General features: G+C 47.9%; 1 protein-coding gene across 1 annotated transcript in view; it reads right to left on the reverse strand.

The window, feature by feature from the left end:
* Nucleotides 1-3235: 3235 nt before the first annotated feature.
* The window catches only part of LOC138580179 (C-type lectin domain family 2 member D-like), a 67765-nt gene continuing 43793 nt past the window's right edge, over nt 3236-27207 (reverse strand). Inside the window, exons 4-5 of the mRNA XM_069650507.1 lie at nt 14331-14434; nt 3236-3542 (exon numbers count right to left, since the gene is read on the reverse strand). Coding sequence (XP_069506608.1) covers nt 3347-3542; nt 14331-14434 — 300 coding nt within the window. The 3' untranslated portion in view covers nt 3236-3346. The remainder of the gene's footprint in view (nt 3543-14330; nt 14435-27207) is intronic.

Raw genomic sequence — 27207 nt, forward strand, 5'->3', positions numbered from 1 at the left:
GTGCTGTTTGTGCTATTGCATTTATGCGCCACATTTATTTTTCTTTTTTTAATATTTTCACTGTAAATTGCTCTAACCCCGGATTTCGCAATATTTCTTCAGACCTGCCACCTTCCCTATATACGCCATCCTTCACAGTAACATCAAACATAGGGTCAATTTGTCTTATAGGGACAGCTGGTTCAGTAACGTGCACATTCTTAATCCTCCTGTGTAGCCAATACTGGGGTCATCCTGTTACTACTAACACTACCAGAAAACTCATCAGACCCTGCAAACTTCAGGTACATTCCTTGCCAGACTTTACAGCACACTACTGGCATAGATGTCAGCACTAAAACAATCTCATTCAATAGTCGAGTGCGTTTTTTTTAATTCGGCTACTATCGATAGGGTTTCATTTGGATTAACTGTATTGGTGGTGCTTACTTCTTTAATTGGGTTTAGCTGATCTGCTGTTGATAGTGGAGGCTGAGAGTCTAGCTGTTGTGACATACACAATAGAGTAATCTTCCCTGTTGAGAAAATAGTGGGTGTATCAAGAAATTAGTGATTCTGATCGTTGTCATTCAGGTACATCTTTTGATTATTTACATGCAAGTCTGTGTCTCGGTCTTCAACAAACAAAGATTGCGAAGACTCGTGAGTCACCTCTTCATGTACTTTAGTTTTAGTAGTCATTGCTTTATCAATGAGCAATGTTGAGCACACTCAATTAGATCCTCGGAAGACCCGGGGAGCAGCCCAGCAACTGGACATGCTCAGTCATCCGCCGTGTCTTCGGATCCGGAGGCATCACTACGCATTCCTATCTTTGTAGCTTAGCATGCAACATTTTTCTTTTAATTCTCCCATTCACAATCCACTATAATTGAGGCCAACACAGCTCTTGGCATTTAACAACGAATACAAGTCTTCTAAGACACTCTTACATAAACATGTGAATGCATTTGTCGCAAAATAAATGCAGTTATAACTACCATAAACTGTTAACAAGGTTATAGCGTCCTCACATGCCTCAAAATGAATGCAGTTACAACTGCTGTAAACAGTATCCACGGATAAGGTTATAGCGGTCTCACACCCCAGCCTTCAGGCATAACAGGCCACTTCACACAGGCTCGTTACTTTTTCAAATCTCACGCAGGCTGGGGGCGTGGCCACTATTGAATTACAAAACATTCAAATATTAGACTGATATTGGATTTGTAATGGCTCTCTTTGCTGTTGTTGGTAAGCAGTTTCTTACGATCTCAAACAAAGCAATGGCCAATTCAGACGGCTCCACGCATATTCTCACTGGCAGAGTCACCAGGCATAACAGGCCACTTTGTACGGGCGCGCACAGGACATTTCAAAAACATGCATTGTTGGCAGCACTAGAGCATTCTAAAAGGTACAACCCATCAGACAGCACAACATGGAAAGATGCTCAAATATATAAATGTGAATGGTAAGTTAACACCAAATTAAATTACCTAACTTCACAGAAAAATCACACAGAGCTGGTAGGCAACATTTGCCACTGCTCTGTGGCAGCAGCCCGGGCAATACATATTTACTCCTGCAGGTTCAACACTGAACAAAATGGAGACGGATAACCTCCTCAGTCTGATAGGCAGATGCTGTGTGATGGTGGTACACTCTGCCGCTTGCCTTCATTGGTGGTCTGTCCCCTCAAGAGTGCAGGGCAGAGACATGTAGTTGCCAGGTCAGTGGATTGATCTGAGCCCATCATTCAAATATATCACTTACACCCCCACCACACAGACAGATTAATTGCCTTAGAGTCACACATATTACATGCCACTGTAAAAAGCAGTAGGATCTGTCATACAAATCTGTAGGCGGTAGGACTGCTTAAAAAGCAGTAGCCTACTGCCTAAATCAGTAGGGTTGGCAGTGTAACCTGTCCACCCACTAGTGTGGTTGTTGCATTCTATGTGAGCGGGAAGTGTTGTGCCCGATGGAGAAACCTTCATTCTACATATGTGCGTGCTCTTCGAGGGGCAGGTCAAATGGATGCTTGTAGCTCAGGTGCCCCTCATGCTGTCCAAATGGCCTTCGCGAAAATGTGGCACGCTTTTTCCGCTTTCGTTCATCCAGGGCTGGCGATTGGGCCGGCTCTCGCCGGATGAGATATAAAGCACCAGATGTGTACCCGGCCAGAGTCAGCCCAAACCCATGCTCTGCGCTGGGGGAAAAAGCACCCGCGATGGAATGGAGTAGGGGGGGCGCAGCAGCACAATGACCAGCCCCTCCAATCAGAATGTAGTGCACAAAATTTCTAATGGTGGGCCATTAGTCACTGAATGGTTTTGTGCCTGCATTCTGATGGGAGGGGAGGTGCAGTGGGGTGTGGGGTGTGGGCAGTTGGGGTGTATTGTAGGCAGCTTTGTCTCTGCAGGTGTGCGTGTTTCATCTTTGGCATAAGACTACTTTGATACAGGTCACAGCTGCAGGAAAAGCAAACTAATTTACTCAGGTGACTCCGTGCAAGGGGTCACAAGAGGAAGTTACAGTCCTCAGCCACAACCCAGTTTATTTATCTATGCAATGTTTGTTGGATACCCGTAGCCGACAAACATTGCATAAATAAATATACAAGTATCCAACAAATATTGCATGAATAAATACCCCTATTAACAATGAAACTATCACACACGATGCAGCCACCAAACTGCTTTAAGAGGGGAGCTGCAGGAGCTGTGCCAGTGTGGTTCAAGTAAAAGAAACCGTAGCTTAGGGCTAACAGAAATCACCCTGTTTGAATAGTACACATGGCAGAGTTTAAAATGGGATACAAATTGTGCATTTTAAAGACTATCTACTAAGCAAAACTGGTCAAAACCATCATCCGCATAGTGAAGTAACTCATCACCAGTGCTATGGAAGTGGTTTAAAGTGGAATTGATATATAGTTTGGAAAAGAAGCAGCATGAAAGAAATAGCGCAGTTTTAAACTATTATTTTGGACATTTCCTTTGATGGGAGGTCAATTGCCAGCTGTGAAATGCACATCACATTATAGTGATATCCTAACCATATTTTTCATAGTGTACAATGCTATGCGATGCCACTTCCTGTTTTGTCAACGGGTGAAAGGTTGTGTTCCATCGCTTCCCGCAATATCACTTCGGGGTGGGGTCAAATGACATCCAATGACATTCAAGTGTTACCTGAAACCACTGATGCTACCAGACAGACGAAGTAATGAGACAACTGGAGTAGAGAATTGTACCATATCCTCTTTTTCTTTTCTTGTAAAATCTTTTTGTAAATTATAACAAGTAAAATAAAAAAAAAATAAAAAAAATGACATCACTTCCTGTGATGTCATCAGGGGTCAAGTAATGTCACTTCCACTACCCCTCGCATTTTGGTGAAATGACGTCCATGCCACCAATGTTTTTCCATTTCCACCACTGTGTTCATCAAAACGTTCTTTGCTGGTGCAGATCCAGTTCAACTTGCTGTAACATTCACTGCTTTGGACAACACTGTTCAGGAATACGCAGTCTGAGTAATCGTTTATTGTGAACCTGCAAAAACAAAATCAAGAAAATAAATGCACAAGCTTACAGTGGGTACTGATTAAAGGCGGACATGGCTTTTAATAAACACACACCACAAGAGTGCTCTACGGTTGGATCATACAGCACTCTTCCCCCTGCCTTGTCTTGATGCGCCTTGAAACACCTTGTGCCCTATAGGCGCATTATAAATAACCAATAAAATAAACCACAACGTGCCAAATTAGAAAAGCTGGGGTTATCACAACCAGCGACTAGCAAAGTGGGCTTCAAATGTAAAACTGCTGAAGAGCACATTCCACTCTCTATAGCTAAAATAACAAGGATTGTGACAGACAATCATTTTATCTTCAGTACGGAGAACTTCTGTATTTCCAGATATTGCCACTATAAACCATTTTACTCATGCCCGTTTCCATTCAATGGCAAATGTTCATCCAATAACATGTGCCTTTGCCATTATTGTCATAATGTGTCCAAGCACTGCCATCTTTTCACTACCATCATTTGACAGGGATTGCTGGTATGCCCGCACAGTGCCATCAAATGTTGAGGCACTCCTGTCAATTGACAGGCAACAGCTTGATAGGCCAATTATAATTATTCCCAGGTGCTCCAATCAAATGCCACGCAATACCATCATATGCTCTGATGCGCACATCATGCAGCATGTATTGCTATCATATACCAGGTATGATGCCCAGCAAATGCCAAGGTACTCACAATCAGTAGGCACTGCCCTCTAAAGTCCAGTTATTCAAACCACTGTCAATACCGTCATCAAATGCAGCTGCTCATGCCATATGCTTATGTAATGGCTGGAGCGAGAGGACCAAGCGCCACTGACCGCCTTTCTGTACCACAAGATCCACCTGCTTCCATAGTTCCTCTGCTTTTGCACAGGGGCACATGCACCACCTGTGGGAGAGGTAACAGGAATGGCAGGCGGGGTGGAAGTGGACAGCTGGAGTGCATCGACCTTATGCTCTTCCAGATTTGCCCATATCCCCAACTCTAGTGTTCAAGGCAGGAATAAGGAACAAGTTACTTACCTGTAACTGTTGTTCTCCAGCATGGGTCTGGCATGGATTCACATGCTCCTGAATATCCCCCATCGTCAGACTGGGAATCGTCAATACAGAAAAAATCTGTTTCGTTCCTGAACTGTCTTTCTCCTAATAACCAATCACTGGTCTCTGGGTCATACTGCCCCCAGCCAATGACTGCCCTCTATCCAAGCCCCTCCTCTGGCAGCCATCCTCAGATTTGGTAGCACGTAAAGTGGCAGTAGGACCAAGTGAAGAGCCGCCGAGGGGTAGGCGGGAGGGTTCGCATGCGAATCCATGCCAGACCCATGCTGGACAACAACAGTTACAGGTAAGTAACTTGTTCCTTCTCCAGCATGGGGTCTGGCATGGATTCACATGCTCATGAATACATAGCAGTACACACATGCATAACCACGGGAGGTGGCAAGGCTCAACATTAAGCATCTCTTACCTCCACACCAGGCCCACCTTCAGACGAACAGGTTGCGCAGCACTGCCTGGCCGACCCTGGACTCCTCTCTGGAATCCTGGTCAACGCAGTAGAATCTCGTGAAGGTGTGCGTCGACCTCCACGTAGCAACCCTGCAGATGTCCAGCAGGGGCACACCAGATAGGAACACCGTGGTAGCAGTGATCGCTTTGGTCGAATGGGCTCTCGGGCGGCCAGGCAACGATCGGTTTGCCAACCGTTGACAATGCATGATGCAGCCGGAGAGCCATCTGGAAATGGAAGCCTTCGAGAGGGCCTTCCCTTGGTTCACAGGTCCAAAGTTCACAAACAGCTGTGATGTCTTCCGAAAACTCTTTGTGCGGTCCACGTAGAACTTCAGTGCTCTAGCTACATCCAGCGAGTGCAAAGTCCTCTCGGCCGGCGACGGGAAGAAAACAGGTAACACCAAGGGCTCGTTGAGATGAAGTCAGACAGCACCTTGGGCATAAAAGGAGGGGTGTGTCCTCAGCACCACCCTCGTATCGTGGAAAGTCAGGTATGGAGGCTTGCAGGAGAGGGCCTGGATCTCTCCCACTCGTTGTGCGGAGGTGATGGCCACAGGAAAATCTGTTTTCCACGACAGAAACTTCAACGGTGCCGAATGCAGAGGCTCGAATGGCGGCCCCATGATCCTGGTTAGCACCACGTTGAGCTCCCACACAGGAATCTTCACTGGCGGGACCGATCGAACAGTCCCTTCATGATCTCCTTCACCAGGCGATGGGACCGCAGGGATGAGTACCCCAGAGTTCTGGTATAGCAGGAGATAGCCACCAGATGGATCTTGGAGGCATGGGCCAGCCCCGCAATAATAAGTACGGCAGCACTTGAGGGGCCATAATCCGCAGAGGGTTAATCTTCTGTGCCCGGCACCAGACAAAAAAACCTCTTCCATTTGTGTCCATAGCACTTGAGGACGCCCTGGCCTTTGCAAGCACCTCCTTGCATCCCACCGGGATATCGAACCCTCCAAACTCTAGTGCTGCAGGAGCCAGGCCTTCAAGTTCAGCGACCCCGGGTCGTGGTGGAGGATGGTGCCTCCTTCTCTGGAGGAGATCCGCGTCTGTCGGCAGTTTGACTGGCGGGACGCTGACATGTCCAGAAGGTCCTGGAACCAGATCTGTCTCAGCCACGCCGGTGCGACGAGGATCATCCTGCACCGGGACCGTCTGAGTTGGTTGATGAGTCGCAGCAGCAATGGCGGGAATGCATACAGGTACAGGCCATCCCAGGGGAATGAGAAGGCATCACCCCTGCTCCCCTGCTGGGGAAACCTGCTAGCGAACCTCCGGCACTTGGTGTTCGTGCGAATAGGTCGATCTGGGGATTGCCCCATCATTGGAATAGCAGATCCACTTGATCATGCCGCAGTTCCCACTCGTGGCACAAGCACAGCTCCCTGCTGAGTGAGTCGGCAATGGTGTTCTTTATTCCTACCAGGTGGAAGGGTACCAGTAACATCCCTTGGAGGACAGCCAAGTGGCACAGATCCTGGGCTTCCTTGGATAGTGCTGGGGATCTGGTGCCTCCCTGCTTCCGGATATAGAACATTGTGGTGGTGTTGTCAGTGAAGATCCTCACCACCTTGCCCTTGAGGGACAGAAGGAACGACCCAGAACCTGGCTCGGAGCTCCAGGACGTTGATGTGTAGTGACCTCTCCTCCGGGAGCCAAAGGCCTCTTGCGTTAAGAGATCCCCGGTGTGCGCTCCCCATCCCTCCAGGGAGGCATCCGTCATCACCGTCTCCTAATGTGCCGGGGTCTGGAAGTCCATACCTGCCGCCAGATGCCCGCGGTTGGCCCACCACCAGATCGCTTGGCGGAAGGTCTCGTTGAGCGAGATCCCATCTTCGAAGCTGCCCGCTGCTTGCATCCAACGGGCGTCGAGGAACTCTTGCAGTGGACGCATCCGCAGCCTGCACAGGCACACGAGGTAGATGCACAAGGACATCATGCCAAGAAGGGACTTGATGGACCTCACCCTGGCCACGTCCATGGTCAACAGCCGTTGCACCTTGCCAAGGATGGCCTTTGTCCTTTCCTCCGACAGAGGCCAATCGCGCCACTGTGTAGAGCATGGCTCCCAAGAACAGTGCGACTTGCGACGGAACCAAGTGGGATCTCGCGAAGTTGATGGAAAATCCCAGATCCGTGAGCAGTTGGACGGTCTTCGCTGTGTGCTCGACGGCGAGTTCTCTTGTCCTTGCTCGGATGAGCCAATCGTCCAGGTAGTGGTAGACATGGATCCCCTGCAGGTGCAGCCGTGCCGCCACTGGTGCTAGGCACTTAGTGAATACCATGGGTGCCGACTTCAATCCGAAAGGAAGTGCCTTGAACTGGTAGTGTCGCCCTTGGACTACGAATTTGAGGAACTTTCGATGTCCTTTTAGAATGGGGATGTGGAAGTAGGCATCCTCCAAGTCCAGCGACGATAGGAAGTTGCCTTCCTCCAGCTGTCCCATGACGTGCTGGAGGGTGACCATCCAGAACTTCTGGGCCTTGATGTACTTATTTAAACGACGAAGGCCCAGGATGGGTCGCCAGCCGCCGGTCTCCTTTCTTACAAGGAAGTATCGCGAGTACACTTCGAAGCCTCTTTGGGACGAGTTTGATTGCTCCTTTCTTCAGCATCACCCTTACTTCCAGCAGCAGTTAAGGGACGTGGTTTTCCTTCCTGGCTACGGGTGGAATGTGGGGGCACTTCTTTAGAAACTCGAAAGTGTGCCCGCGGGCCAGGTCATTCAACACCCATCAGTCGGTGGAGATGGACTCCCACACGCTGACAAACTTCTCCAGCTGGCCTCCCACCAGGGTGCTGAGGTTGGGGGAGGGGGGGTCCCCGACGCTATAGCCAGTTCAGTCCTGCTTGGTAGCGGCCTTGCTGCCGACGAGATCCTCCTGACTTGCCGCGTCCTCTGTAGTACGTCGAGGAGCCGCCGCCGAATCCTTTGGAGGCACCTTGCTTGCCTCCGGAGTTCTGAAAGGGTGGCCGTCCCAAGGCCCGAGCCGTCTCCGTGTCGGCCTGCAGTGACTCGTCCACTGTCTTGCCAAACAGGTTGTTCCCGTCGAAAGGCATGTCCAAAACTCTGGTTTGCACGCCCTGGTGGAAATCGGTTGCCTTGAGCCAACCATGCCGGCGAAGGCAAACACCGTTGCCCATCTGGCGGAAGCCGGTGTCAGCAATGTCCGTGGCCACCGTAATGGCGAGGTCCGATACCACATCACCTTCCTGCAGGATCTCCAGGGCCTCAGCCCTCGTCTCGTCGTCTGGGAGGAAGTCCAGCAGAGGAGCGATCTTAAACCACAGCTCCGTCGTAGCGGGCCGCAATCGCGAGGGCGTTGGCCGCTTTAATCATCGCCGCCAATGAGATGACCCGTCGTCGCATGGTGTCCAGTTTCTTCCCTTCTCCGTCTGGCGGGGAGGTCGAAGTTGAAGCCGTCGCTTTCTTCTTGGCCGCCGCCGAGACCGAATCCGGGGTCAGCTGCGCCCTAAGGCATATGGTCCCGGTACTTCTACTCGTACCGGTCCCTCTTGGCAGGGGCCGTGGACTGGTTCTTCAGGAGCGCCAGCCCCTTGTCCCAGATGTCGTCAAGTAACGGGACCGAGGGGAACGTCTTCCTCTTGGCCTCACGCCGTTGATAGAGGAAAACCTTCCTTTTTCTGTTCTTCGGGGCAGAGCTGGAAGAGCTCAGATGCCCTGGCGATCATGGCGCCAATTTAGTCGGGCAGGGAAGCCCGAAGTGGTGGTGATGGAAGGCCCATCCCGCCATCGTCACCACCATAGTCATCTGTCCCCGTCGTGGCCGTCTCTGTTCCCGTGTCATCCCTCGGATCTGGGGAAGGAGATGAAGGCTGTAAGGGCGGGGGGAGTTGAATTCTCCTCCGCTTGCTTGGAGGGCTTCCCGATGGTCCAGGTTCCGGGGGGTGGGGGGGGTTTAATAAGGGCAACTGTCATGATGCCTACCCCCAGGCATCCGGACCAAGTCCATCAGCCCCGGGTACAGGCATCTAGACATTAGTAAAACCTCAGCGGGCTATCTGGGTTCAGTCCTGGCGCCTTAGGCGCCAGGCTCATAGTAGGAATCAGTCCTGGCGCTCATAGTCATTACTTACCTCAGGCAGACCATGCTGCAAATGACTCCAATCCAACATGAAGCCTGAAAGGGACTATTTTTCTACAAGGACTATTTTCTTTACTCAGGTGTGGTTCTAGGGACTTCTTACCTGGGACTACTTTTGAGGCTATTTAAACCACACCCGACCAGCAACACACGCTTCGCGTTATTCTGCATCCAGCAGCATAACACTCACCGTGCCTGCAGCCTGCATCCAGTCTTCTGCCACGCCCACCTCGAATCCAGAGCTCCTAAAACAAAGAGGAAAGAAAGCAAACTTATTTCTATTCCACACCCTATTCTGGATCCATCTGGTCTCCGGACCTGTAAAGAACATCATTGCTGCACGCGCCGCATCTCCAGCTGCAGCGCCGCGCCATACTCACCAGTCTTCACAGCATCCTTCGGGATGAACTTAATACTTACTGGTCCTCACCAAGAACCTCAGAGTCAATACTCTCCGGAACTCTCCCGAGCCTTCAAACCAGTCTAGTAACTGGAATTGACGTGCCCCTGCAAATCCACGCAGGATGGAGAGCTCATCTTTCAAGAATATAAGGTGAGATTGCTGTGAGGGCATTTCGGAGGGGATTAGTTGCTCAGGACTGTGGTGGTGCCATCACTTGAATCCACAAGTGGCTAAATCCATCTCTCCACTTGCAGGAGAATATTTCTACGGGTTAAGCAGAGAAGATTAGGAGGGCAGATCCAGTCAGTCATTGCTGCACTACGCATCACCTGGGTGGAGACCGCAGCTGTCCGGGTCCGACCGACACCCCTGCAGTAGCCAGGTGAACCTAACAGCAACCTTGTCCTTATCGCCGTACACAAGGCCTGGATCGCCATCAAGATTGCTCCCGAGTTGTCCTGTGGCCCAGGTACCAGCTGCGACGGGCGCGACTGTTGGGGAGTGGAATCCTCTGCCTTCACAGGAACCTCGTCGGCACCACCGTCGCTTTCTTCGTCCGCCTCGTCGGGATCCCTCCAGTGGGACTGGACCTCCTCAAACTTCTGGTTAAGGATCTTCCAGCCAGCTCCTCTTCAAAGGCTGTGTCTGTGATGGGCACCGCCCCACTCCCCCCACTCTTTCCACCGGGGTTCTCACGGGGGTCTTATCAATGGGTTGAAAAGAGGATTCCCTGCGCGGTGGCAGGGAAACTCTGGACCCCCGAGGTCATCTCCACTGGGGTAGCCTTCACAGGCTTCGCCAGGGCCACCACGATTCCCTCGATAAGAGGCCATAGCCGGATGAATCAAGGCCTTCACAACTTTAGACGCGCTCGAAGCCTTCACCTCGGGTGGAGGTGGAAGTGGAGGGGGGGGGAGGATCGCTGCTTCGCTCCTCCTTGGCTGTCTCCGTCGGGATCGACCGGGACTTCTCCCGAAGCTTACCAAGGTTCTCAGATTTCCTCTTCCCCGAGCCAGAGCGTTGGCTCGTGGTTGATGGCGTCGGGTGCACCCTGCCTGGCAGCCGAGGAGCCCAACCGTTCGGCGCTCCCGGTGCCGCGGACTCACAGTGCTTTGCTTTTCGTTGGGCCCCGGGCCAGAGCACTCTCAAGGTCTTAGAAGACCGCTCAGGCCTCTTCTTCTCACCTGCTGCTGGGCTCTTCTCCCTCCAGCCAGTTGGTGAGGCTGATACGCCGATCCTTTAAGGTCCACTCCGACATGTTCTTGCAAAACGCACAGTCCTTTGCCACGTACGTTTTGTCTTCGTGAAGGCAGTAGAGGCATCTAGAATGCTCGTCCTCCTTGAAGACATTCTGCAATCCGCATCCAGGGCAGCTCCTCAACAGCTTGGATCCGGGTGTTGTGCTCCCTTTGTCCTGGGCCATGTCCACACGGGGTAGGCCTCAAAGATCTTCTGGAATCCTCCAAGAAGCAGAACTCGACAAAAACTTCGCCCTTGAGGGGCATAGAAAATTCCGAAACGGGTCCCTGTTGATCGGAAGTAAAAACGGTGGAGCTTGAGGCTCGACTGACTGAAAAAATTAGATGAAAAAAAATAATAAATAAACACAAAAAAACAGTAAAAGCTCGAGAGCTATAGCACGAGGACTCCCAACACTTGAACGTGCGGTAAAAATCTGAGGTTGGCTGCCAGAGGAGGGGCTTAGGTAGAGGGCAGTCATTGGCTGGGGGCAGTATGACCCAGAGACCAGTGATTGGTTATTAGGAGAAAGACAGTTCAGAAACAAAACTGAAACTGATTTTTTCTTTACCAAGGATTCCCAGCCTGATGACGGGGAATATTAATGAGCATGTGAATCCATGCCAGACCCCACGCTTGAGAATAGGAAACAAGAAGGGCGAGTGGGGCCGCATAGACTCCACACCTCCTTCCCACTTCTCTTGCGGAAGCTGTAAAATGGCATGGCATCCCTGCTATCGCCTTAACCTGACGCATGTTGGCCAAAACAGATTCCATATGCACTTTTAAAAATAAAAAAAAAAATCAAAGCACTCTTATGCATCAACAGATCTTATTGTGCTAGCAAATAGCATTACTTGGTCTTGTTGGTGGGAAAAACACTGCCAGACAACTAAACTAAAAAGACATTTTCTTTTCTAATGTACAAGTCAGAGTCACTAGTGGCTGGTGAACTTTAAATTTGTTGGGCATAAAAAAAAATGCCAGAGATCGCACAAAGTGGGTGGCAAAGCTAGTGAGTCACCTCTCAATCCCGCTACCCAGGGCCACAGATGCCTTTGGGGCCCCGATACAAAGAAATGAAGGTATCTATAATATCTGGGTATGCCCCCACCCCATGTGATCAGAACCCATAGCTCTGCCTCTCAGCAATCAAAGTATAATAGTTTTTTTATAACATTTTTTATACCCGAATTCGATTTCTAAGCGCGGATCCAGGATTCGAACCTCTGTTGCTCTGTGTGGTCTTGCTTCCAAGACCAGCACGTTGCCCCTGTGCTATCCTCCATTGAAAATATGCATGGGTACTCACTTCCAGTCCTATTACTCTCTTATTCCATGCTGGAATCAAAATAATAAACAAGTGGCAATTCAAGGGCAACAATAGCAGTCTATGACGAGGGTACAGGACACATTAACTTTAAACACACATTGTGCATCACCATCCAGCACAGCAACCATCGTGCCCATGAAGACTTGGAGCAGGTGGTAAGCCCTTGCTAGGCTCAGACCTGCATTAATGTTTGCGATTTGACTGTACATCATGGTCGCAGCCATCCTACCATCGCCGCACCACTAATATCTACTCTGTGCCTCCCATCTACTTCTGGACCTTTACTGAACTCAATGGAGCAAAGTCTGCCTTATCACTGGGCCAACCTTAGCATAAGGAGGTAATGAGCCCTCATCGCAGATTCCATCAACGTGTGTCTGTGATAGGTTCCTGAAAAGTGTTTGGTAACTATCGTTCCGTCTGCTTTATATGCACTACCGTCACAGCCTCAGCCACGCCGACACGACTTGGTTGGTGCATGCTGCATGTGCTGGATGTTCACTTCCTTCTCCCTGTCGCAACTGTACCGGATTTTGTCTAGCCCTTCGGCCCCCTCCACCTCCTGTCTCTCATCACCCTTTGCGTACGACTCTGGAGCAGCCTCAGCCATCTATCTGCGGCCCGCTGGCTCTCTTCCTCTCCCCTCCCCCCCCTTAACTCACCACCCAGCCAATAAAGGTCCGCCCTAAATCCCACTCGACGCCCTTACACCCATGTGTTCCCAATCCCTTCTGCTCGCACTAGCCCGCTTCAAACCCACTCTTCTCCCAGAGTATCCCACTACGCCCGACTACATGCTACTACACTACGTGCTGAGTCTACCCAGCACTTTTCTTGCCCACAAGTATTAAAGCAATAGTCTCTAACCAACCATACCTTTGCTTATTGTACACCCTTTATAATGTGTCATAACACCACATGAACCATAAAGTCAGACATTAAATCCACCGCTTCCTGCCCCTGGTTGCCTGCATTTCTGCTGAAACCCTGTTCCATGAGATGGGGCTTCACTTATGTACACTAGTGTCCTTTTCCTTTTGTCTGCTTGCACCTCCAATGCCAGCTCCTTACTAGGAGGAGTGATCGCATCCAGACTCTGCACACCCACTGATAGTGTCCCCATGCTTGGGATCCCTAATAAGGGTGAAACCAGGTATGTAGCTGTACTGGCAGCCTTGAAAATGTCTGTCTTGGGTTGATTACACTATGTATAAAGTAGCACTGCCCTCTTAGACAAAGACTATTTCCTGAAGAAAAAGGTTTGCATTTGAGATAATTTGCATACCCACAATGCCTTGCTGTTGGGGCTCAGAACTGGAGGTGAACTTTCAGTGATGGCTACTAGGAGGTGTTGTGGAATTTGTGACTTAGCTCAAATGGACTTTCCTATATATATATATATATATATATATATATATATATATATATATATATTTTTTTTTTTTTTTTTAAATAGGAGCAGAGAAATCATTGCCTCCTTTATAATTGCTTAGATACCAGTGCGGTTTTACAAGCAAAGGTTACTGATGGGAATGATGCCAGGATTGCAATGGTTTTTTTTCATGAGGTTTCATTTTGACTTGATAAACAGCCTGCAGAGAGTGTGCTGCCCATTACCAGTGGCCAATGCTCTCCTTCCGAGCCTCCAAAGGTCCTTTCAAATGGGGCAATATGGACCCCAGGATGCCTACTCTTTTAAATGCATAGCAGTGTCCTATTCTGCAGGGACTTTTAGGGCTGCATCAGCTCATGGACTACATTGAGCAGGGGATGGAATGGTTTGCATCATCCCTCCATATGCTCATGCTATTGGCCGGGAGGATAGCTCAGGGGCAACGTGTGTGTCTTGGAACCAAGAGAACGCATAGCAACGCAGGTTCGAATGCCACCTCTTGCGCTTCGAAACCGGTCTCCAGTATTAAGCTAGTTATAAAAGAACTATAATAATTAACATCCAAACATTTTGGTGCTCGGGTTGACTTGCACCCCTCACTCATACCACACCCCAATACACCCTCACAATACTAGAATTCAAAAGCACTAGTTTAGAGAACACATGCTCGATGCAGCACCCTTTTAGAAACTGTTGAATCACCAGGGAGTAGCTTCCCAATATGATGCAAGCGCAATGCATTTAAACTGTTGGACAAACAAGGACTTACCAGTTGCTGAATTCAGTGCCATTGACCCATTTCCACGCCTGACCAGAATCCCTCCTCAGGCCAATCCAGTGATCACGCTTCCCTTTATAACGCATCACGAAATCCTTCAAACAAGAAAGAAATGTCCTGAGTAGACCTTCGCGAGGGGGGGGGGGGGGGGGGGGCGACGGGTGCAGAATATTTGTGGATTTAAGAATACAATTTGCAGTCATGAACAAATCACAAACAATATCTAGCGACTCCCTTGGATGTTTACACCTGATGGATCACCAGTTAATTTTGGATTAATGGATTGCTTGATAAACGCTTATAAGTAATTCAGTGTATGTACTGGCAAAGGCGTTGCTAGTGGGGAGGCTGTGGGGGGTGGAGGGGAAATAGCCCCGGGTCTTTTACTTGTAGACCAGGATAGAAGCTATGGGGCTACAACCAAAAGGCTAGCTAGCCCTGAGACCCGACAGTCCCGACATCAGCAGATCTTTTCCAGACCTAGCAGAAATCCTGTGTACTACATTTGCTACATTCTGTTTGAAAACCCCTCCTATAGTGTTTGTCTGTCCTCTGCAGAAAGTTGATCAGATCACCTTGCATTAGGCTTGTGAGATGAGTCAGAGCGGATGCTGTGTACCCAGCATGAACTAAGTAACAGTCACAGGAGAGGACCACTTTCCCTTGAAACCGTAATGCAGTTTGTTTCGATTCGATAGTTTTTTTGTATAGCGTCTATACACAATGTGTTTCAAAGCGCTTCAAGGAGGGAGGGAACATGGGCGAATACAAATACATTCTTAAAGTCCTCGAAACAATTGCCTGATGACATTTCAGATAGCTCAAGGAACAAATTGGGAAAAGGGGGCGGGAGGGAATGAGACAAACCAGCAAACGAGCAATAACATTACTATGCCTGACGACAATTGATGTAGTGAAAGTAGTGCATGAGTGTACAAGAGGAGGGGGAGGCGAAGGGGTGTGGAGTGAAGGAGAAGGAGAGGAGCAAACAAGCAAATATAATAGGTCGGAGGACGAATTAGAATAAAGCTTAGGGGGGGGGGGAGACAAGGAGGGAAAGGGAGGAGACAGACAAGCTGCTACCAAAAGGTCAACAGGACAAATGATAGGAGTAAGTGCAAGGACAAGAGGGCGGGGGGGGGGCAGGTGGCTGCAATAGGCAAGCAGCTACGATTACTATGCCTGACGGCAATTGGGGTAGTGCCAGACTAAAACAAGGAAAGGGGAGGAAAGACAGGGGAGGGCAGATAGGCATAGTAATCGTTGCCGCTCATGCTAACAGCAATTGCTGAAGAGCAAGTCTGATCACAGGAAAAGGGGGGGAGGGGGGGAAATCACACAGATACTCACAGGGGGAAAGAGGGGCACACATATACTCACAGGGGCAAGGGGGGCCACACCAATACTCACAGGGGCAAGGGGGTCACCCTTAAGATATTGTCCAATGTTTTCTTGCTTGGGAATGTAAAACTGCCTGATCTACCTGCTGACCGTGATCTGGACTCCATCAGTCTTGTGAAAGAAACCGAGGCCCTGATGTTGATTCAGGTGCTGTTCAGTAGTTAAATAATGTATTTTTGCAGACAATCGTCCATGCCCCTATTTGGCACCCTCACTCGTGGATCATAGTTCTCTGGCATCTTCCATGCACTGACCACTCTCCTTACTTCACCATCCACCCTTCCTTAACACTGTGACTGACCTCAGTCACTACATCCTAGGATTACCCTCTGGCAACATTAAAAGGATTCTTCAAACGCCCCTCATCACCCCATTTGACTTCATGCCCTTTTACACACTTGCGACAGTCACAGCATATGTTGTTCCTCCACTGTGACTCCAGCACCATCTCACGAATTTCCCCTACACCCTCCTGTGCATCTTCCACTCCAGATAAATGTCCTAACCAGGTGGACACTACTGCTCCCCCTCCCCCTCAACAATTCGGAAGGTGAAACCGCAGTCACAACGTGGGGTGTGGTATCCCCTCCCACCTCGCATATGGGCACACCATTCACCAATACCCACTGAATCCACCCTTCAATGGTCCCATGGACCGGTTGTTCTGCTTACAAGAGTGGACTGCAGAGTATCGTGTTGCTCTGTGGATTTATGGAATGGTTTGTGTGTGCTACTGATGTCATTGTTTTAAACCATTGTTGTGATCTTACATATATGGTACCTCAAAGATTTAATTCTTTTTGGCAGTGCTTCACAAATGAAAGCCAAAACGTGGACAGGTGGCACTGTAAACAATAGCATTGACAAAGCCAACAGTTTAGCCACTGTGCTTCAAAGGTTGTTAGAACGCATCTTGGAACACACCGACGCATACTTTCAACAATCGGGGCATGCCAGATCTGCCCCATTTTATCACAATCAAACAAAGGTTTGCACATCTGTAAATGTATGTTTTTAATCCCTTCCTCCAGCAATTAATATCAGAATATTTTACACGGCATACTCTAAACATGCCACACCTTTCAATACATTTAGACCACGCCTTTGACATGTTGCTTTGCCCACAATGGTGTGGTGGTTTGTTTTTGTAAGCGAGACATCCCTTTCTCGTGCAAGTAATTTGCATTGTTTTTGGAGGAGAATGACTTGCACGCTTTATGGTAATAAATTGGCAATTGTGCGATCAGTCGTCGAATCAACGCTGGAGTTAAAACAAAATAGCAATGCATGTTTTCTTTCAATAGCTTGATAATCGCATTGCAGATGTAGAGTAAGCAGTGGGTCATCCCATATGGATATCAAAACTGACTGCAACAAGATTAGAACAAAATGGCATTGTCAATGGGGAATTTAAAGGGGTTCTTGGTGATGAATTAGAATGTACATTAAACAGGGCCACTACATACATGCATCCTCCATAAGAGCACATACTGAAAGGTTCTGACGTTTCATTACAGATTAGAAGGATGCTTTCTAAAAGTAGAGGCAAATCCAAGACTGCTTCATGCAGTTAAAGGATATCCATTATGTGCTTAAGTCGGGGGCTGCTTCTCCTGGAGAAGACTGAAAGAAGCTCCCATATGGAGCATGTGGCTTCTCCACTCTGCACAGGGGAGTGTGATGAATCCAATGGAGTCGTCATTAATCTCCCGGCGGTATCCTTCTCTCATGTGGCCAGGGGACAGCAGCCGCTACCCGATCCGGACCCTGGGGGCGGCTATATGAGGGCGGTTCAAATGGGAGGAGAAAGCCTCTGGAGAGATGTTATGGCTTCTTTGGATAAGACATGCTATCCATGATTTGCCGGTGAAGATGACCCCTTTATACCAAATACCGTCATGGCCGTTTGCCGTACATCTACACTGCTTTTAGGGAAAATAGAGAAACCCTTTCCCAAGATTCTATAGACCAAACTTCCATCTCTGGTCTAAAATGTGGAAGCTCCAAGACCACCTTTTCCAGTTCTAATTATTCACCACATAGAACAGATTTATCTTTTAGAAATGTTGATAGTGATTTTCTAGGTAATTTACATCACCCAACAAAAATGGACTCCTTTTCCCACAATCACCCAAATACTGGGATGAAGAAGAGAGAAAGAACAATGCTGAACGAAAGGAGCCACAAGCTCAATAAGCAGTGTAGTCGTTTTCAAAATGCACCTGTATGCGGGAGATTTAAAGACCAGAGGCCAAGTCATAGAGGCTGCTTCTGTTTGGAGGAAGAAGTCTCATATCTGCGAGGCTTGTGAAGCTCGGGTATGAACCGGTGTGGCGGAGCCAAGCAGGTCACCAACAAGGGAGAAGAGAAACGCTCCAGACACGCCAGGAGCCGGTGGAAAACTCCTGGGCATGTGGCAACAGCAGAAATGATCAAGAGAAGCGTGTTGAGGCGAGGCTGCAGGAGAGACCAGAGTAAAACAAGAGCAGTCCAGAGAGGAAAGCAGGCAGTACACATTTTCTGCTCAAGCGCGAACTGGGCCGAGAACACTAACAAGAGCCGGTGAGTCAACCCAAACACGATGGGCACCCCGGGGCATTTCAGCAACTGCGGCAAATACAAAATATAATAATTAAAGCAACAGAAGGAGAGAAAGTAGAGTGAATAAGAAACAAAAGGATATTGCGAATAAGGCCCCTAACAAGATACGATTGCATGCAATACAAATATGTAGGGAATGCAAATCGAATGAAGGAGAAATACTATACCAAAAAGGGTATGCACAACTGTGGAATTAAAAGAGGAACAAAGTGTAATATAAGAAGTCCTGGCAGGAGAGTAAATCAGGCAGTTACAATTGTGTGTGAATACAAGAAGCCCTGGGAGGAGGGTATAAAGCAGGAAGTTGCAAGTCTACAAGAAGTCATAAGAAAAAAATATAGAACAGGATTTACGAAACAAAAGGAACTTTTTGAACGAAGTGGAACTACACGGCTAAGCAGTTTTGTAAATAACAGTACTGTTGTGGGCCAAGGACATAAAAACTGTTAGATAAGGAATCATGAATTGAGAATTCCAGGGGAAGGGAGCCACCTCCTGGAGCCAATACTTTTCACCCTTGCAGAACATTTGTGTTGGAGCGCTTCCTTTACAAACTCTTTTGCAATCTCCTAAGGTTAAAGACATTTCCCTTTCACCTTATAGTTTAGTTAATAGTGCGAGGGTCAGGATAAAACTTTTGGACACAAGGACGGTGTTGATTTAGACATCATGACACAGATAGATCCTTAATTTTTGGTTTTAGGTAGGGACATTTCTATTAGAGCAGGGTCAGATATACCTTTTACCAACTTTTTGTTTTCAGTTCAACAGGTTTATTTGGATTAATGCATCCATTAAACACAAAAGCATCACATACACATGAAAAGTATTAACAATAACCATTACATCACACTCCAAAAACACAACACAGCATAACCCACCTTCTCAGGTACATAGCTCTTTTCAGATGGGACAGAAGAGTCCATGCTGTCAGCACGGATTCTGCCGTCAAAAGGAAAAGTAAATCTGGCCTATATTGGCAGATATAAGTAGACTCAACCACCTGCAAAATGGTGGTGCGTCTAACATCCCGATAAGCCAGACAAAACAATACAAAATGCTTCAAGTCTCCCCTCGCTGGCCCACAAGCTGGGCAACTGGTGCAATTTGGAAACACAAGCCACTTTTCAGCGTTTCCCCCCTTAGCTGTAAGCAGTCAAACCTTGCCCGTGTGATGAGCCATCTTTCCCTCCTTTTTGGGCTCCACAGGAGGTAAGGCTCAATCTCAAACACCCTGCTCATCAGTGCACGGTTTCCATCAGGGTAGGTGGGACGTCCCAATCCACCCCCTCATTTCCTTTGCCCCCCGATACAGTGCCTCCCTATTGGCTCATTTCCCTGGTTGACAGCAATCCATCAGGAGGGAACAGGACCTTAATGTTACTGGTGCGTGTGGATTTATTCACCTAGGCCAGCAAAGGAATTTTGCGCTAGTTTGCCTTACCCATAATACTCCTTCCTAATAAGGTTGCATGCTCATTTGCCCATAAGTGGAGCCATAAAATACTTGGAGCAGCAGCCCACTGATTTCCCCCCCCCCCCCCCCACCCCCAAAACTCCATCCCCAGCTCCCCATGGACTGAGACGCAGACGGTTGAGCCCGGGAGGGCGAGAAGCTGTCTAAAGAACGTATTTGCTTTCACCTGTAGTTCGGCTGCACTTGTGTAGCCCGCCCCACAATGGAACTCTATAAGGTAGCTGCTTTCGTCTGGGCGGCGCAAACCTTCAAAACTGGTTTCAAGGGCTGGCCCTGGCACCTACTCAAAAAGCGGTAAATCCCTGCTGTGTACTGGCTCATCTTCAGAGACTGTTTTTGATGTGTGCATTGCCTGCGACTGCCTCCGAGAATCTAACCCCCCCCCCCCCAGGTAGTCAAATTCTTTGACCCTTGGGATAATGTCCCCATTACAACCATGGGGCACATCTTGGAGGGCTACCTGCTTCCTACTCATCCCATTACTGCTGTCTTGGTGGAATCAATTTTAATCCCAGGCTATTAATAAAGGCTGCATAAGCTTCAATCACAGCCTGTAGGGCTCTTGGGGTTCTGCCCATTAAGACTATCATCAGCATATGCCAGAACCGGAAAGGTCCTGCCACCCAGTCTCAGATAGTCTGCCCTGGTTCCTACCAGGGCCTTGGAGTACATTAATATATAACATGACAGTATTGGGGCCAACACAACCCCGACAATCCCCAGCCCAACATGAAGCCTCTGTACACTGCCCACCCTCCGCCTCCGCCTCCGCCCCCCCCACGTCCAGTGCAGACACAGGCCTTATTTTCCATATTAATTTCTCCTAACAGTCAGGATTTCCTCTGGGCACCCCCGCGACCCCAGCACGGCCCACAGCTTTGATCTATCCACTTTATCAAAGGCTGTGCTTCGGTCCGCCTCCCCTTGGAGAACACTGAATTGGTGATTAAAAGATACAGGTTTAGACCCTGTTCTATGGTTCCTAGCCCTGGACGAATTCCAAACTGAATGTCAGAATGAACTGACCCTTCCAGAGCCAGGACTCTATATGCCCCAGCAAAACCATTCGAAAGATTTTGAAGGCAGTGTCTAGAAGGGATATGGGTCGATAAGACATCCGACTCGTGTGGTCTCCCTTTTTAAAGATTTGAAAAATAATGGCTGTTTTCCATAATGGCAGAAACTGACCTGACATTAAACGTGTCTTATACACTATGGTCAGCACCGGTGCCCATAGATCAATTTGGTCCAGACACAAATCAGCCGGTACCACATCAGGTCAGGGGGGCCCGGTTACGGGTTTGCACCTTAATGGCCAGAGAGACCTCTGAGTTTAAAGCGTAGGGTTGATCTGCTGTTTCTCACAACCTCTGATGATCCCAACACCAAACAAGGAGGCAAAATGTGATACCCAAACTTCCACTGCCACATGGGTGGCCCCTTAAGCCTTCTGATGGTTTCTAAGCAACCCCCCTTCACAAATTACCAAAATCTTTGAGTAATTTGTCATTGAGGCCTCAAAAAAACCTTCCCATGCCTCTTCCTTTTCCTCTTCTCTACCACAGAACGATAGTGGGATCTTGCCTGGATAATCTCCCCTCTTCAGGTAACCAGTGATTTTAGAACATTCAAGAAAGCTTTTCTACAAGGTAGATCCCCTCCAACTTGCCTTCCCTTTTTGGCTGCACTCTACCACAAAGCCCTCAGTAAAAGCCTTAGTATGCCCTTGAAACACTACAACCCGCAATGAATTGGCCTCAATTTCCAAAATGACAGATCTGGGATATTCCTCGCCATGATTCTCGGGTGCAGACCGAAACCCCGAATTCTCCCCCACGCGGCTTCTAATTCAACCAGATACAGACACGGAGCGCTGTCAGAAGGTCCTTCCCCTCCAACAATCCCACTCAGTTTCAAAATTAGGGGTTATGGCCACTGTTAGTGTCCACCACCACTTCAAAGCTTACTATATTTCTACACAAATCTAAGGATATGCAGGAATAAATCTATAGTAGAGAAGCCCAAGTTAATTTCCCTGGGATATCAGGTGCAATGCGACCAATAACCAATCGCATTCCCCATTCTATCAGCCATGCACCTAGCTGTAAGCCCTTCTTACATACCCTGGTATCCTTCATTTGTGATTCCTGGATATTAATGATCCAATGCTCCCAAAGGGTCATAGCGATCTTAAGATATTCCGCACCCCATTCTGAGGTTAAAATCACCCCTCACCCACCCCCAAACAACCCCGGTTTTGGCTATTCCCTCCTTTCCTCAGTACTCGTCCACAAAATCCTTAGGATTCCCTAAGTGGTTAGCCTCTGCCTTGTGGGGACTATTATAGATGTTTAAGACAGAAACCTTACCACCTCCAGGAGAGGTTATCAACACCATCTGTAGGAAATCCAGCTCAGTCTCACCTTAAACCTACAATTCAATCATGCCTTAACAATGATGGCCATTCCCCCATAACATAGACCCCTTTGGTTTTCCTGGTGGTTATACCATAGGATACATAACCATCCAAGAGAGGAATAGCAAGAGCCCAGGTTTCCTGTAGAAGAATTATTTCATGGGTCTTCAGACATTCAATAATGTCCGCCCTTTCCAGCTTCCCCCTAACTCCAGCTATATTCCGGGACAACATCACCACCACTGTAAAGCCCACCATTGCACGACCCAGCCTTCCCTGGACTCGGGCTATTTTGGCCAACCCCGCCAACCCCCATCTCACAATCTTCCGGCAGCAGCATGGTGGCCAACTGTCAATCCAACTCGTCTTTGGACGAGAGTGGATCAAAACGGTTGCATGACGTTAGTCCCTGGGTGACAGCACCCCTACTTATCGTTGGTAGCCTACTTGTGCCATTGAAACCCTAGTGTTCTCACTTAGGGAAGTGTGCAAATTCGAGGCTCCAGGCTGACTTGCCCTATACCCTCTCCCCTCTTTCCAGCCATATCCCTTTGGCCATATACTGGGGCCAAATCTTTCCCTGTGGGAGGATAGAAAAAATCCAACGCTACCATCCTACTATCCAATCTGGAACAGTTAGCCCTTAGCCCCCTTGTCAGGTTTGGGGTTACCATGTGCCTAGCAATTTGGGGATTTGAGAAGGAAACGGATTTGAGAAGGAAACTACAATGTAGTCCCCTTCCACCGATATTCGGTTGAGGCCCCACACACCCTACCCTTCTGGCCATTAGAACGAGACTGGGATCAAGTTGGTGTTAATCCAATGGGTTGCTTTATTCATCAGTGATCTGGTAGATTTAAAACCACCCTTTGGCAAACCCATTACTTTAGTTATTACCCCTACCAGCAGTGCAGCTGCAGGTGGGAGCTTTAGCACACTCCTCCATTGTGCCTCATTATCCCCAAAAGCCCTCTCAACCCTGCTTACCCCAAAGATTGGCCCATTCCTCACCCCTCCCAGCATCAAAGAAATACCTTCCCTTCCAGCCTTGTAATCCCATGCTTTACAAGGTAGGATACCTGCAGTTTCCGGTTCCCCTTAAACCTCTCCTCCTCCCCCTCCCCCTCCCCCTCCCCCTCCCCCTCCCCCTCAGGGCCCTGTGCCGGACTACGCTCTGGTGCTTCCTTGCACAGCACCCTATCCCTTTCCAAACTTAATTCCTTCACTTTCCTCTTTAGACCTCTTACTGAGTGATCTAGGATGGCTAGGGTGTTCAAAATCCCACTCTAAAGGATTGAAGTAAATCATGGATTGCCTCAATTTCTTTCTCCCATTTTTCTCTATGTGCTATATTCAGCTCCTGCTCTTTGGGGGCACCTTTATGGGTTGCAAGAAGCAAATATAATGGCCTAGGGTTCCCCAATTAGGAGTGATCCCAGCCAGGCCTTCTCCCCTTCAGTCATGGTTGACACGCTCAAGGCGTTCAATTCCGTGGATTCCCCTACCAGCAGGGGGGGTGGGGGGGTTCCCTGTATTGGGGTTGCCAGGCCTTTATCAAGTTCTTCCTTCTCCAGGCCATGCAAAGGACTATGCTCATCCAAGCCCACAATCAGCCCCCCCCCCCACTTGTGCCCCTCTCGTTAAGGACCCCAATACACAAGGCAGCTTCCCAACCTGTATCCTATCTTCAATATTCCCTGTCATATTCTTTAGGTATAGGCCCAGGGAAAGTTGCGAGGATGGCTGTTTACCCCTTGCAATCCTTACAACGGGAAGGATTTGCATTGTTTCATCTTTTTTGCACTAGAGGCCATTTTCCCTGGGTCACCTTCATCCCTACACTTTTTCACCATGTTAGCTAGGGACCAGAAAACAGTACCATGGCAATAAAATAAGAAATGACAATAGCACTACCAGTGCTCTAGCTACTATGGCTACTCTGAAGATGCTTACAGTACAGGACTGGGCAGAATTTTCCAAACCCTATTTGTACCAAATATTTAAGAGTTAAAATGTAATAATAAAATTGAGGAAAGCTAAAACATTTTTCAAAGCAGTAATGCTGTCCGTTAATCAATGGTTAACACGCTGACAGTAAAAGTTTAAAAACATATCAATACTGCAAAGTTGTGTGGAAGGAAAAGCAATACAAGTCTAAGTAAAAGTGAAATAATAAAACGTAAAAAGCATTAAAAAAAAAATAATTCTGAATCACAATAGTGACACGCTAACATTGGCTGTCCCCAGAAAAGTGCACAGAAGGCAAAATGACAAGGTCCTTCGCCCACAGCCTGTACCAAAGAGTAGAGACCAAATCCAATGTCTGGTGTCCAAAGACCAAAAACCAGTCCTGTCCAGAGTTCCACAAGACCTACCCTTTGAGGTCAAGGTTTCGATCAATGTGGGCTGGGAACGCCCGACAGCTCAAGGAGCCGCCTTAGTCCGTCTCTCCCCCCGGTCCCACATTCACAGTATGTACTCTTGGCGACAAATATACTTGTGCCTCTTGTGCCATGCAGACGATCACTCACAGTGAATAGTGAGTGGTAGGCGTTAAAAGAAAATAATAATTCTAAGGACAAATGCTGTGTTGAGCTGTGCTTTGCTGGCTGAACGGATAAGTTTTGGATTTATGGTTTTAGTTGCATCAGAGTGCATGTAAAACCAATAAACAAATGTTAATATAAGCGCTAAGGAAGGGAAGAACTCCTGTACCCCAGCAAAGTTTTGTCCAGGCAAGGAACCTGAATCGTGGGTATCAGGCAGTGATTAACTTACTTCCACTGCCGCTCCACCACGAACCACCAAAAACCACTTATGCCTCCACTTCCTCATTTCAAAGTCTTTAACCAAAAACATGACTAACTTGTGTGGGAGTTTCATTCTGGACTCCTCACATATGGTGTCATATAAACCTACCTTTGTCGAATTCGCTGTGCCTCGTTGCAGTGAACCGGATAGCCAGGTGGAGAGGAACCCGTGGGTTTTAAGGAGCGCACATTTTATTCGATGTTTGCTCCACTGCTGGCTTCTTCCCTAGGCAGTGCAGGACCCTTCAACTTTCCTCCTTGTCAGTATGACAGTCGCTTCAGGAACTGTGAGCCTGCAGGAACTGCCAGGAACTTCTGCCTCAGCTACAGCATTCTTGATCTTTTAAAAAGGTACTGTGCAAATCCGGTCGTTCATTCTGTCCGACCGCAATGAAAGGGTTTTAAATCTTTCGCCTCTCTGAAGGCTTGTCCTTCTCTACTCCTTTGAATAATACTTCTTCAGACCACCTTCGTTTTTAACTCTTGGCAAAGACTTAACCGCAAACTACTCTGAACTGTGTGATCCTCTGCAAAGACCCTGAACCATTCACATTGGCCCAGGCCCATTGACTTGAATCCTAGTTGTAGTAAGCCTTTTCAAGATTGCCTGCCTATTAACTTGTTGGTGCTGATTGATTTGAGATAACCTTGTCTTTCACTTTTAAATTGCTAGAGTGCCATTTTTCTAACACTTCATTTTGAGCCTAACTTGTCCAGAATTGATTGGGGGTTTATTGTAGTGTATTAAGATTGTGATTTTCTGCTGCTTTATAATAGTGAACTGTTATAACTGATGGTGTAAATAAATGTATATTCTTTTACTCAGAAACCTTGAGTCAGTGTTTGTTTGAACCATAGTAATTGCTGTCCTTTGTGTAACTACTGATACTGCTCACTTTACTCTTGAGATAAGGCTGGCTGCTCAGCCATCGCTACAACTTTACTGTGTAGTACAGGCTTGTATCAAAGGTGAATTTGTACTTGCACTTGTAGTCTTAATAGTGTGTGGTGTTCCCAAAGGGTACTGCATATGATTTTGCCTAACACTGGTGTACAGTGGTGAGGATAAAGTATAGCGATTACACTTAGAGTGCTGCCATTACCTTGGCTCAACTAACCACAAGGCTAAACACCACTGAAAGCAATTTTAATCAAGTCTGATATGGAAAGCTAGTCAGGAGACCCTCCTTAGTTACACTGTTGATCATTTGAAAAACCTGTGTAGAGAAAGGAATCTCTGTTAAAGGCAAAAAGTCAGAATTCATTGAAAGGTTATTGGAGAAAAAGTCTGGGGAGTGGGTCTGAAATGCCTACACATCCAGCAAATGTGGAAAATGTTGTTGTGGGTGATAATGTTTCATAATCAAACTCAAATGTTATTGATGAGTTAGATGAGGCAGAAGAGTCTCAAAAGCTCCTGTACCTGCTCAGAAACCTCAACCTTTGTCCACTGGGACCCCTACAGGTCCTACACTCAGTCCTGAATTAATTGCTCTAGAAAAGATGACTTGAATTGGAATGCAAACTATTAATGCTGAAACTGAACAAAAGCATCAAGAACTTAAGCTCAGAGAAATGGAGTTGAACCATGCACTAGAAATTAAAGTTGTCTATTGAAAATGTTTCTCTCCCAGAGTCTTCCAGCCCTAAGAGACCCTGTATGCCTAAAGAAATTGTTGGCATGCATGAGGCTAAGCTTGATATTTTTGGATTGGTTGGCATTGTTTGAGTAGTATCATGGGATTCAAAGTATTACAGGGAAGTTGGGGGGAGGTGGATAGGATCGATTAGGAGGGTGTGAAGCTAGCTTTAATTGCTAGATTTTGGAAGACCCCTTCCCAGTACCTTAAGAGGTTTAGGACCCTCAAAAAGCATGATGGTACCGCTTGTGCTACCTGGGTATGTGAATGTTGGAAAAACTTAGATGGTTGGGTTAAGGGTTACAGAGTTAACACTTACAAAGGTATGAGAAATGTTGTTATGCAGAGTCAATTTATGATGCCTGCCTTCCTGGGCTCAGACAGCACTTGGCTGATTCTAAGGAGATAGATCCAAAGAAGTTAGCTAAGGCTGCTGACTTGTGGGTTGCCAACAGGGCTACTCACAAGGATTCTCGGGCAACTCAAAAGAAGGATGAGGGAAAGCAGCCAAAGAAAGATAAC

This window comes from Ambystoma mexicanum, chromosome 3p, assembly GCF_040938575.1.
Source record: "Ambystoma mexicanum isolate Mex_15411 chromosome 3p, UKY_AmexF1_1, whole genome shotgun sequence".
Classification (NCBI taxonomy): Eukaryota; Metazoa; Chordata; class Amphibia; order Caudata; family Ambystomatidae; genus Ambystoma; species Ambystoma mexicanum.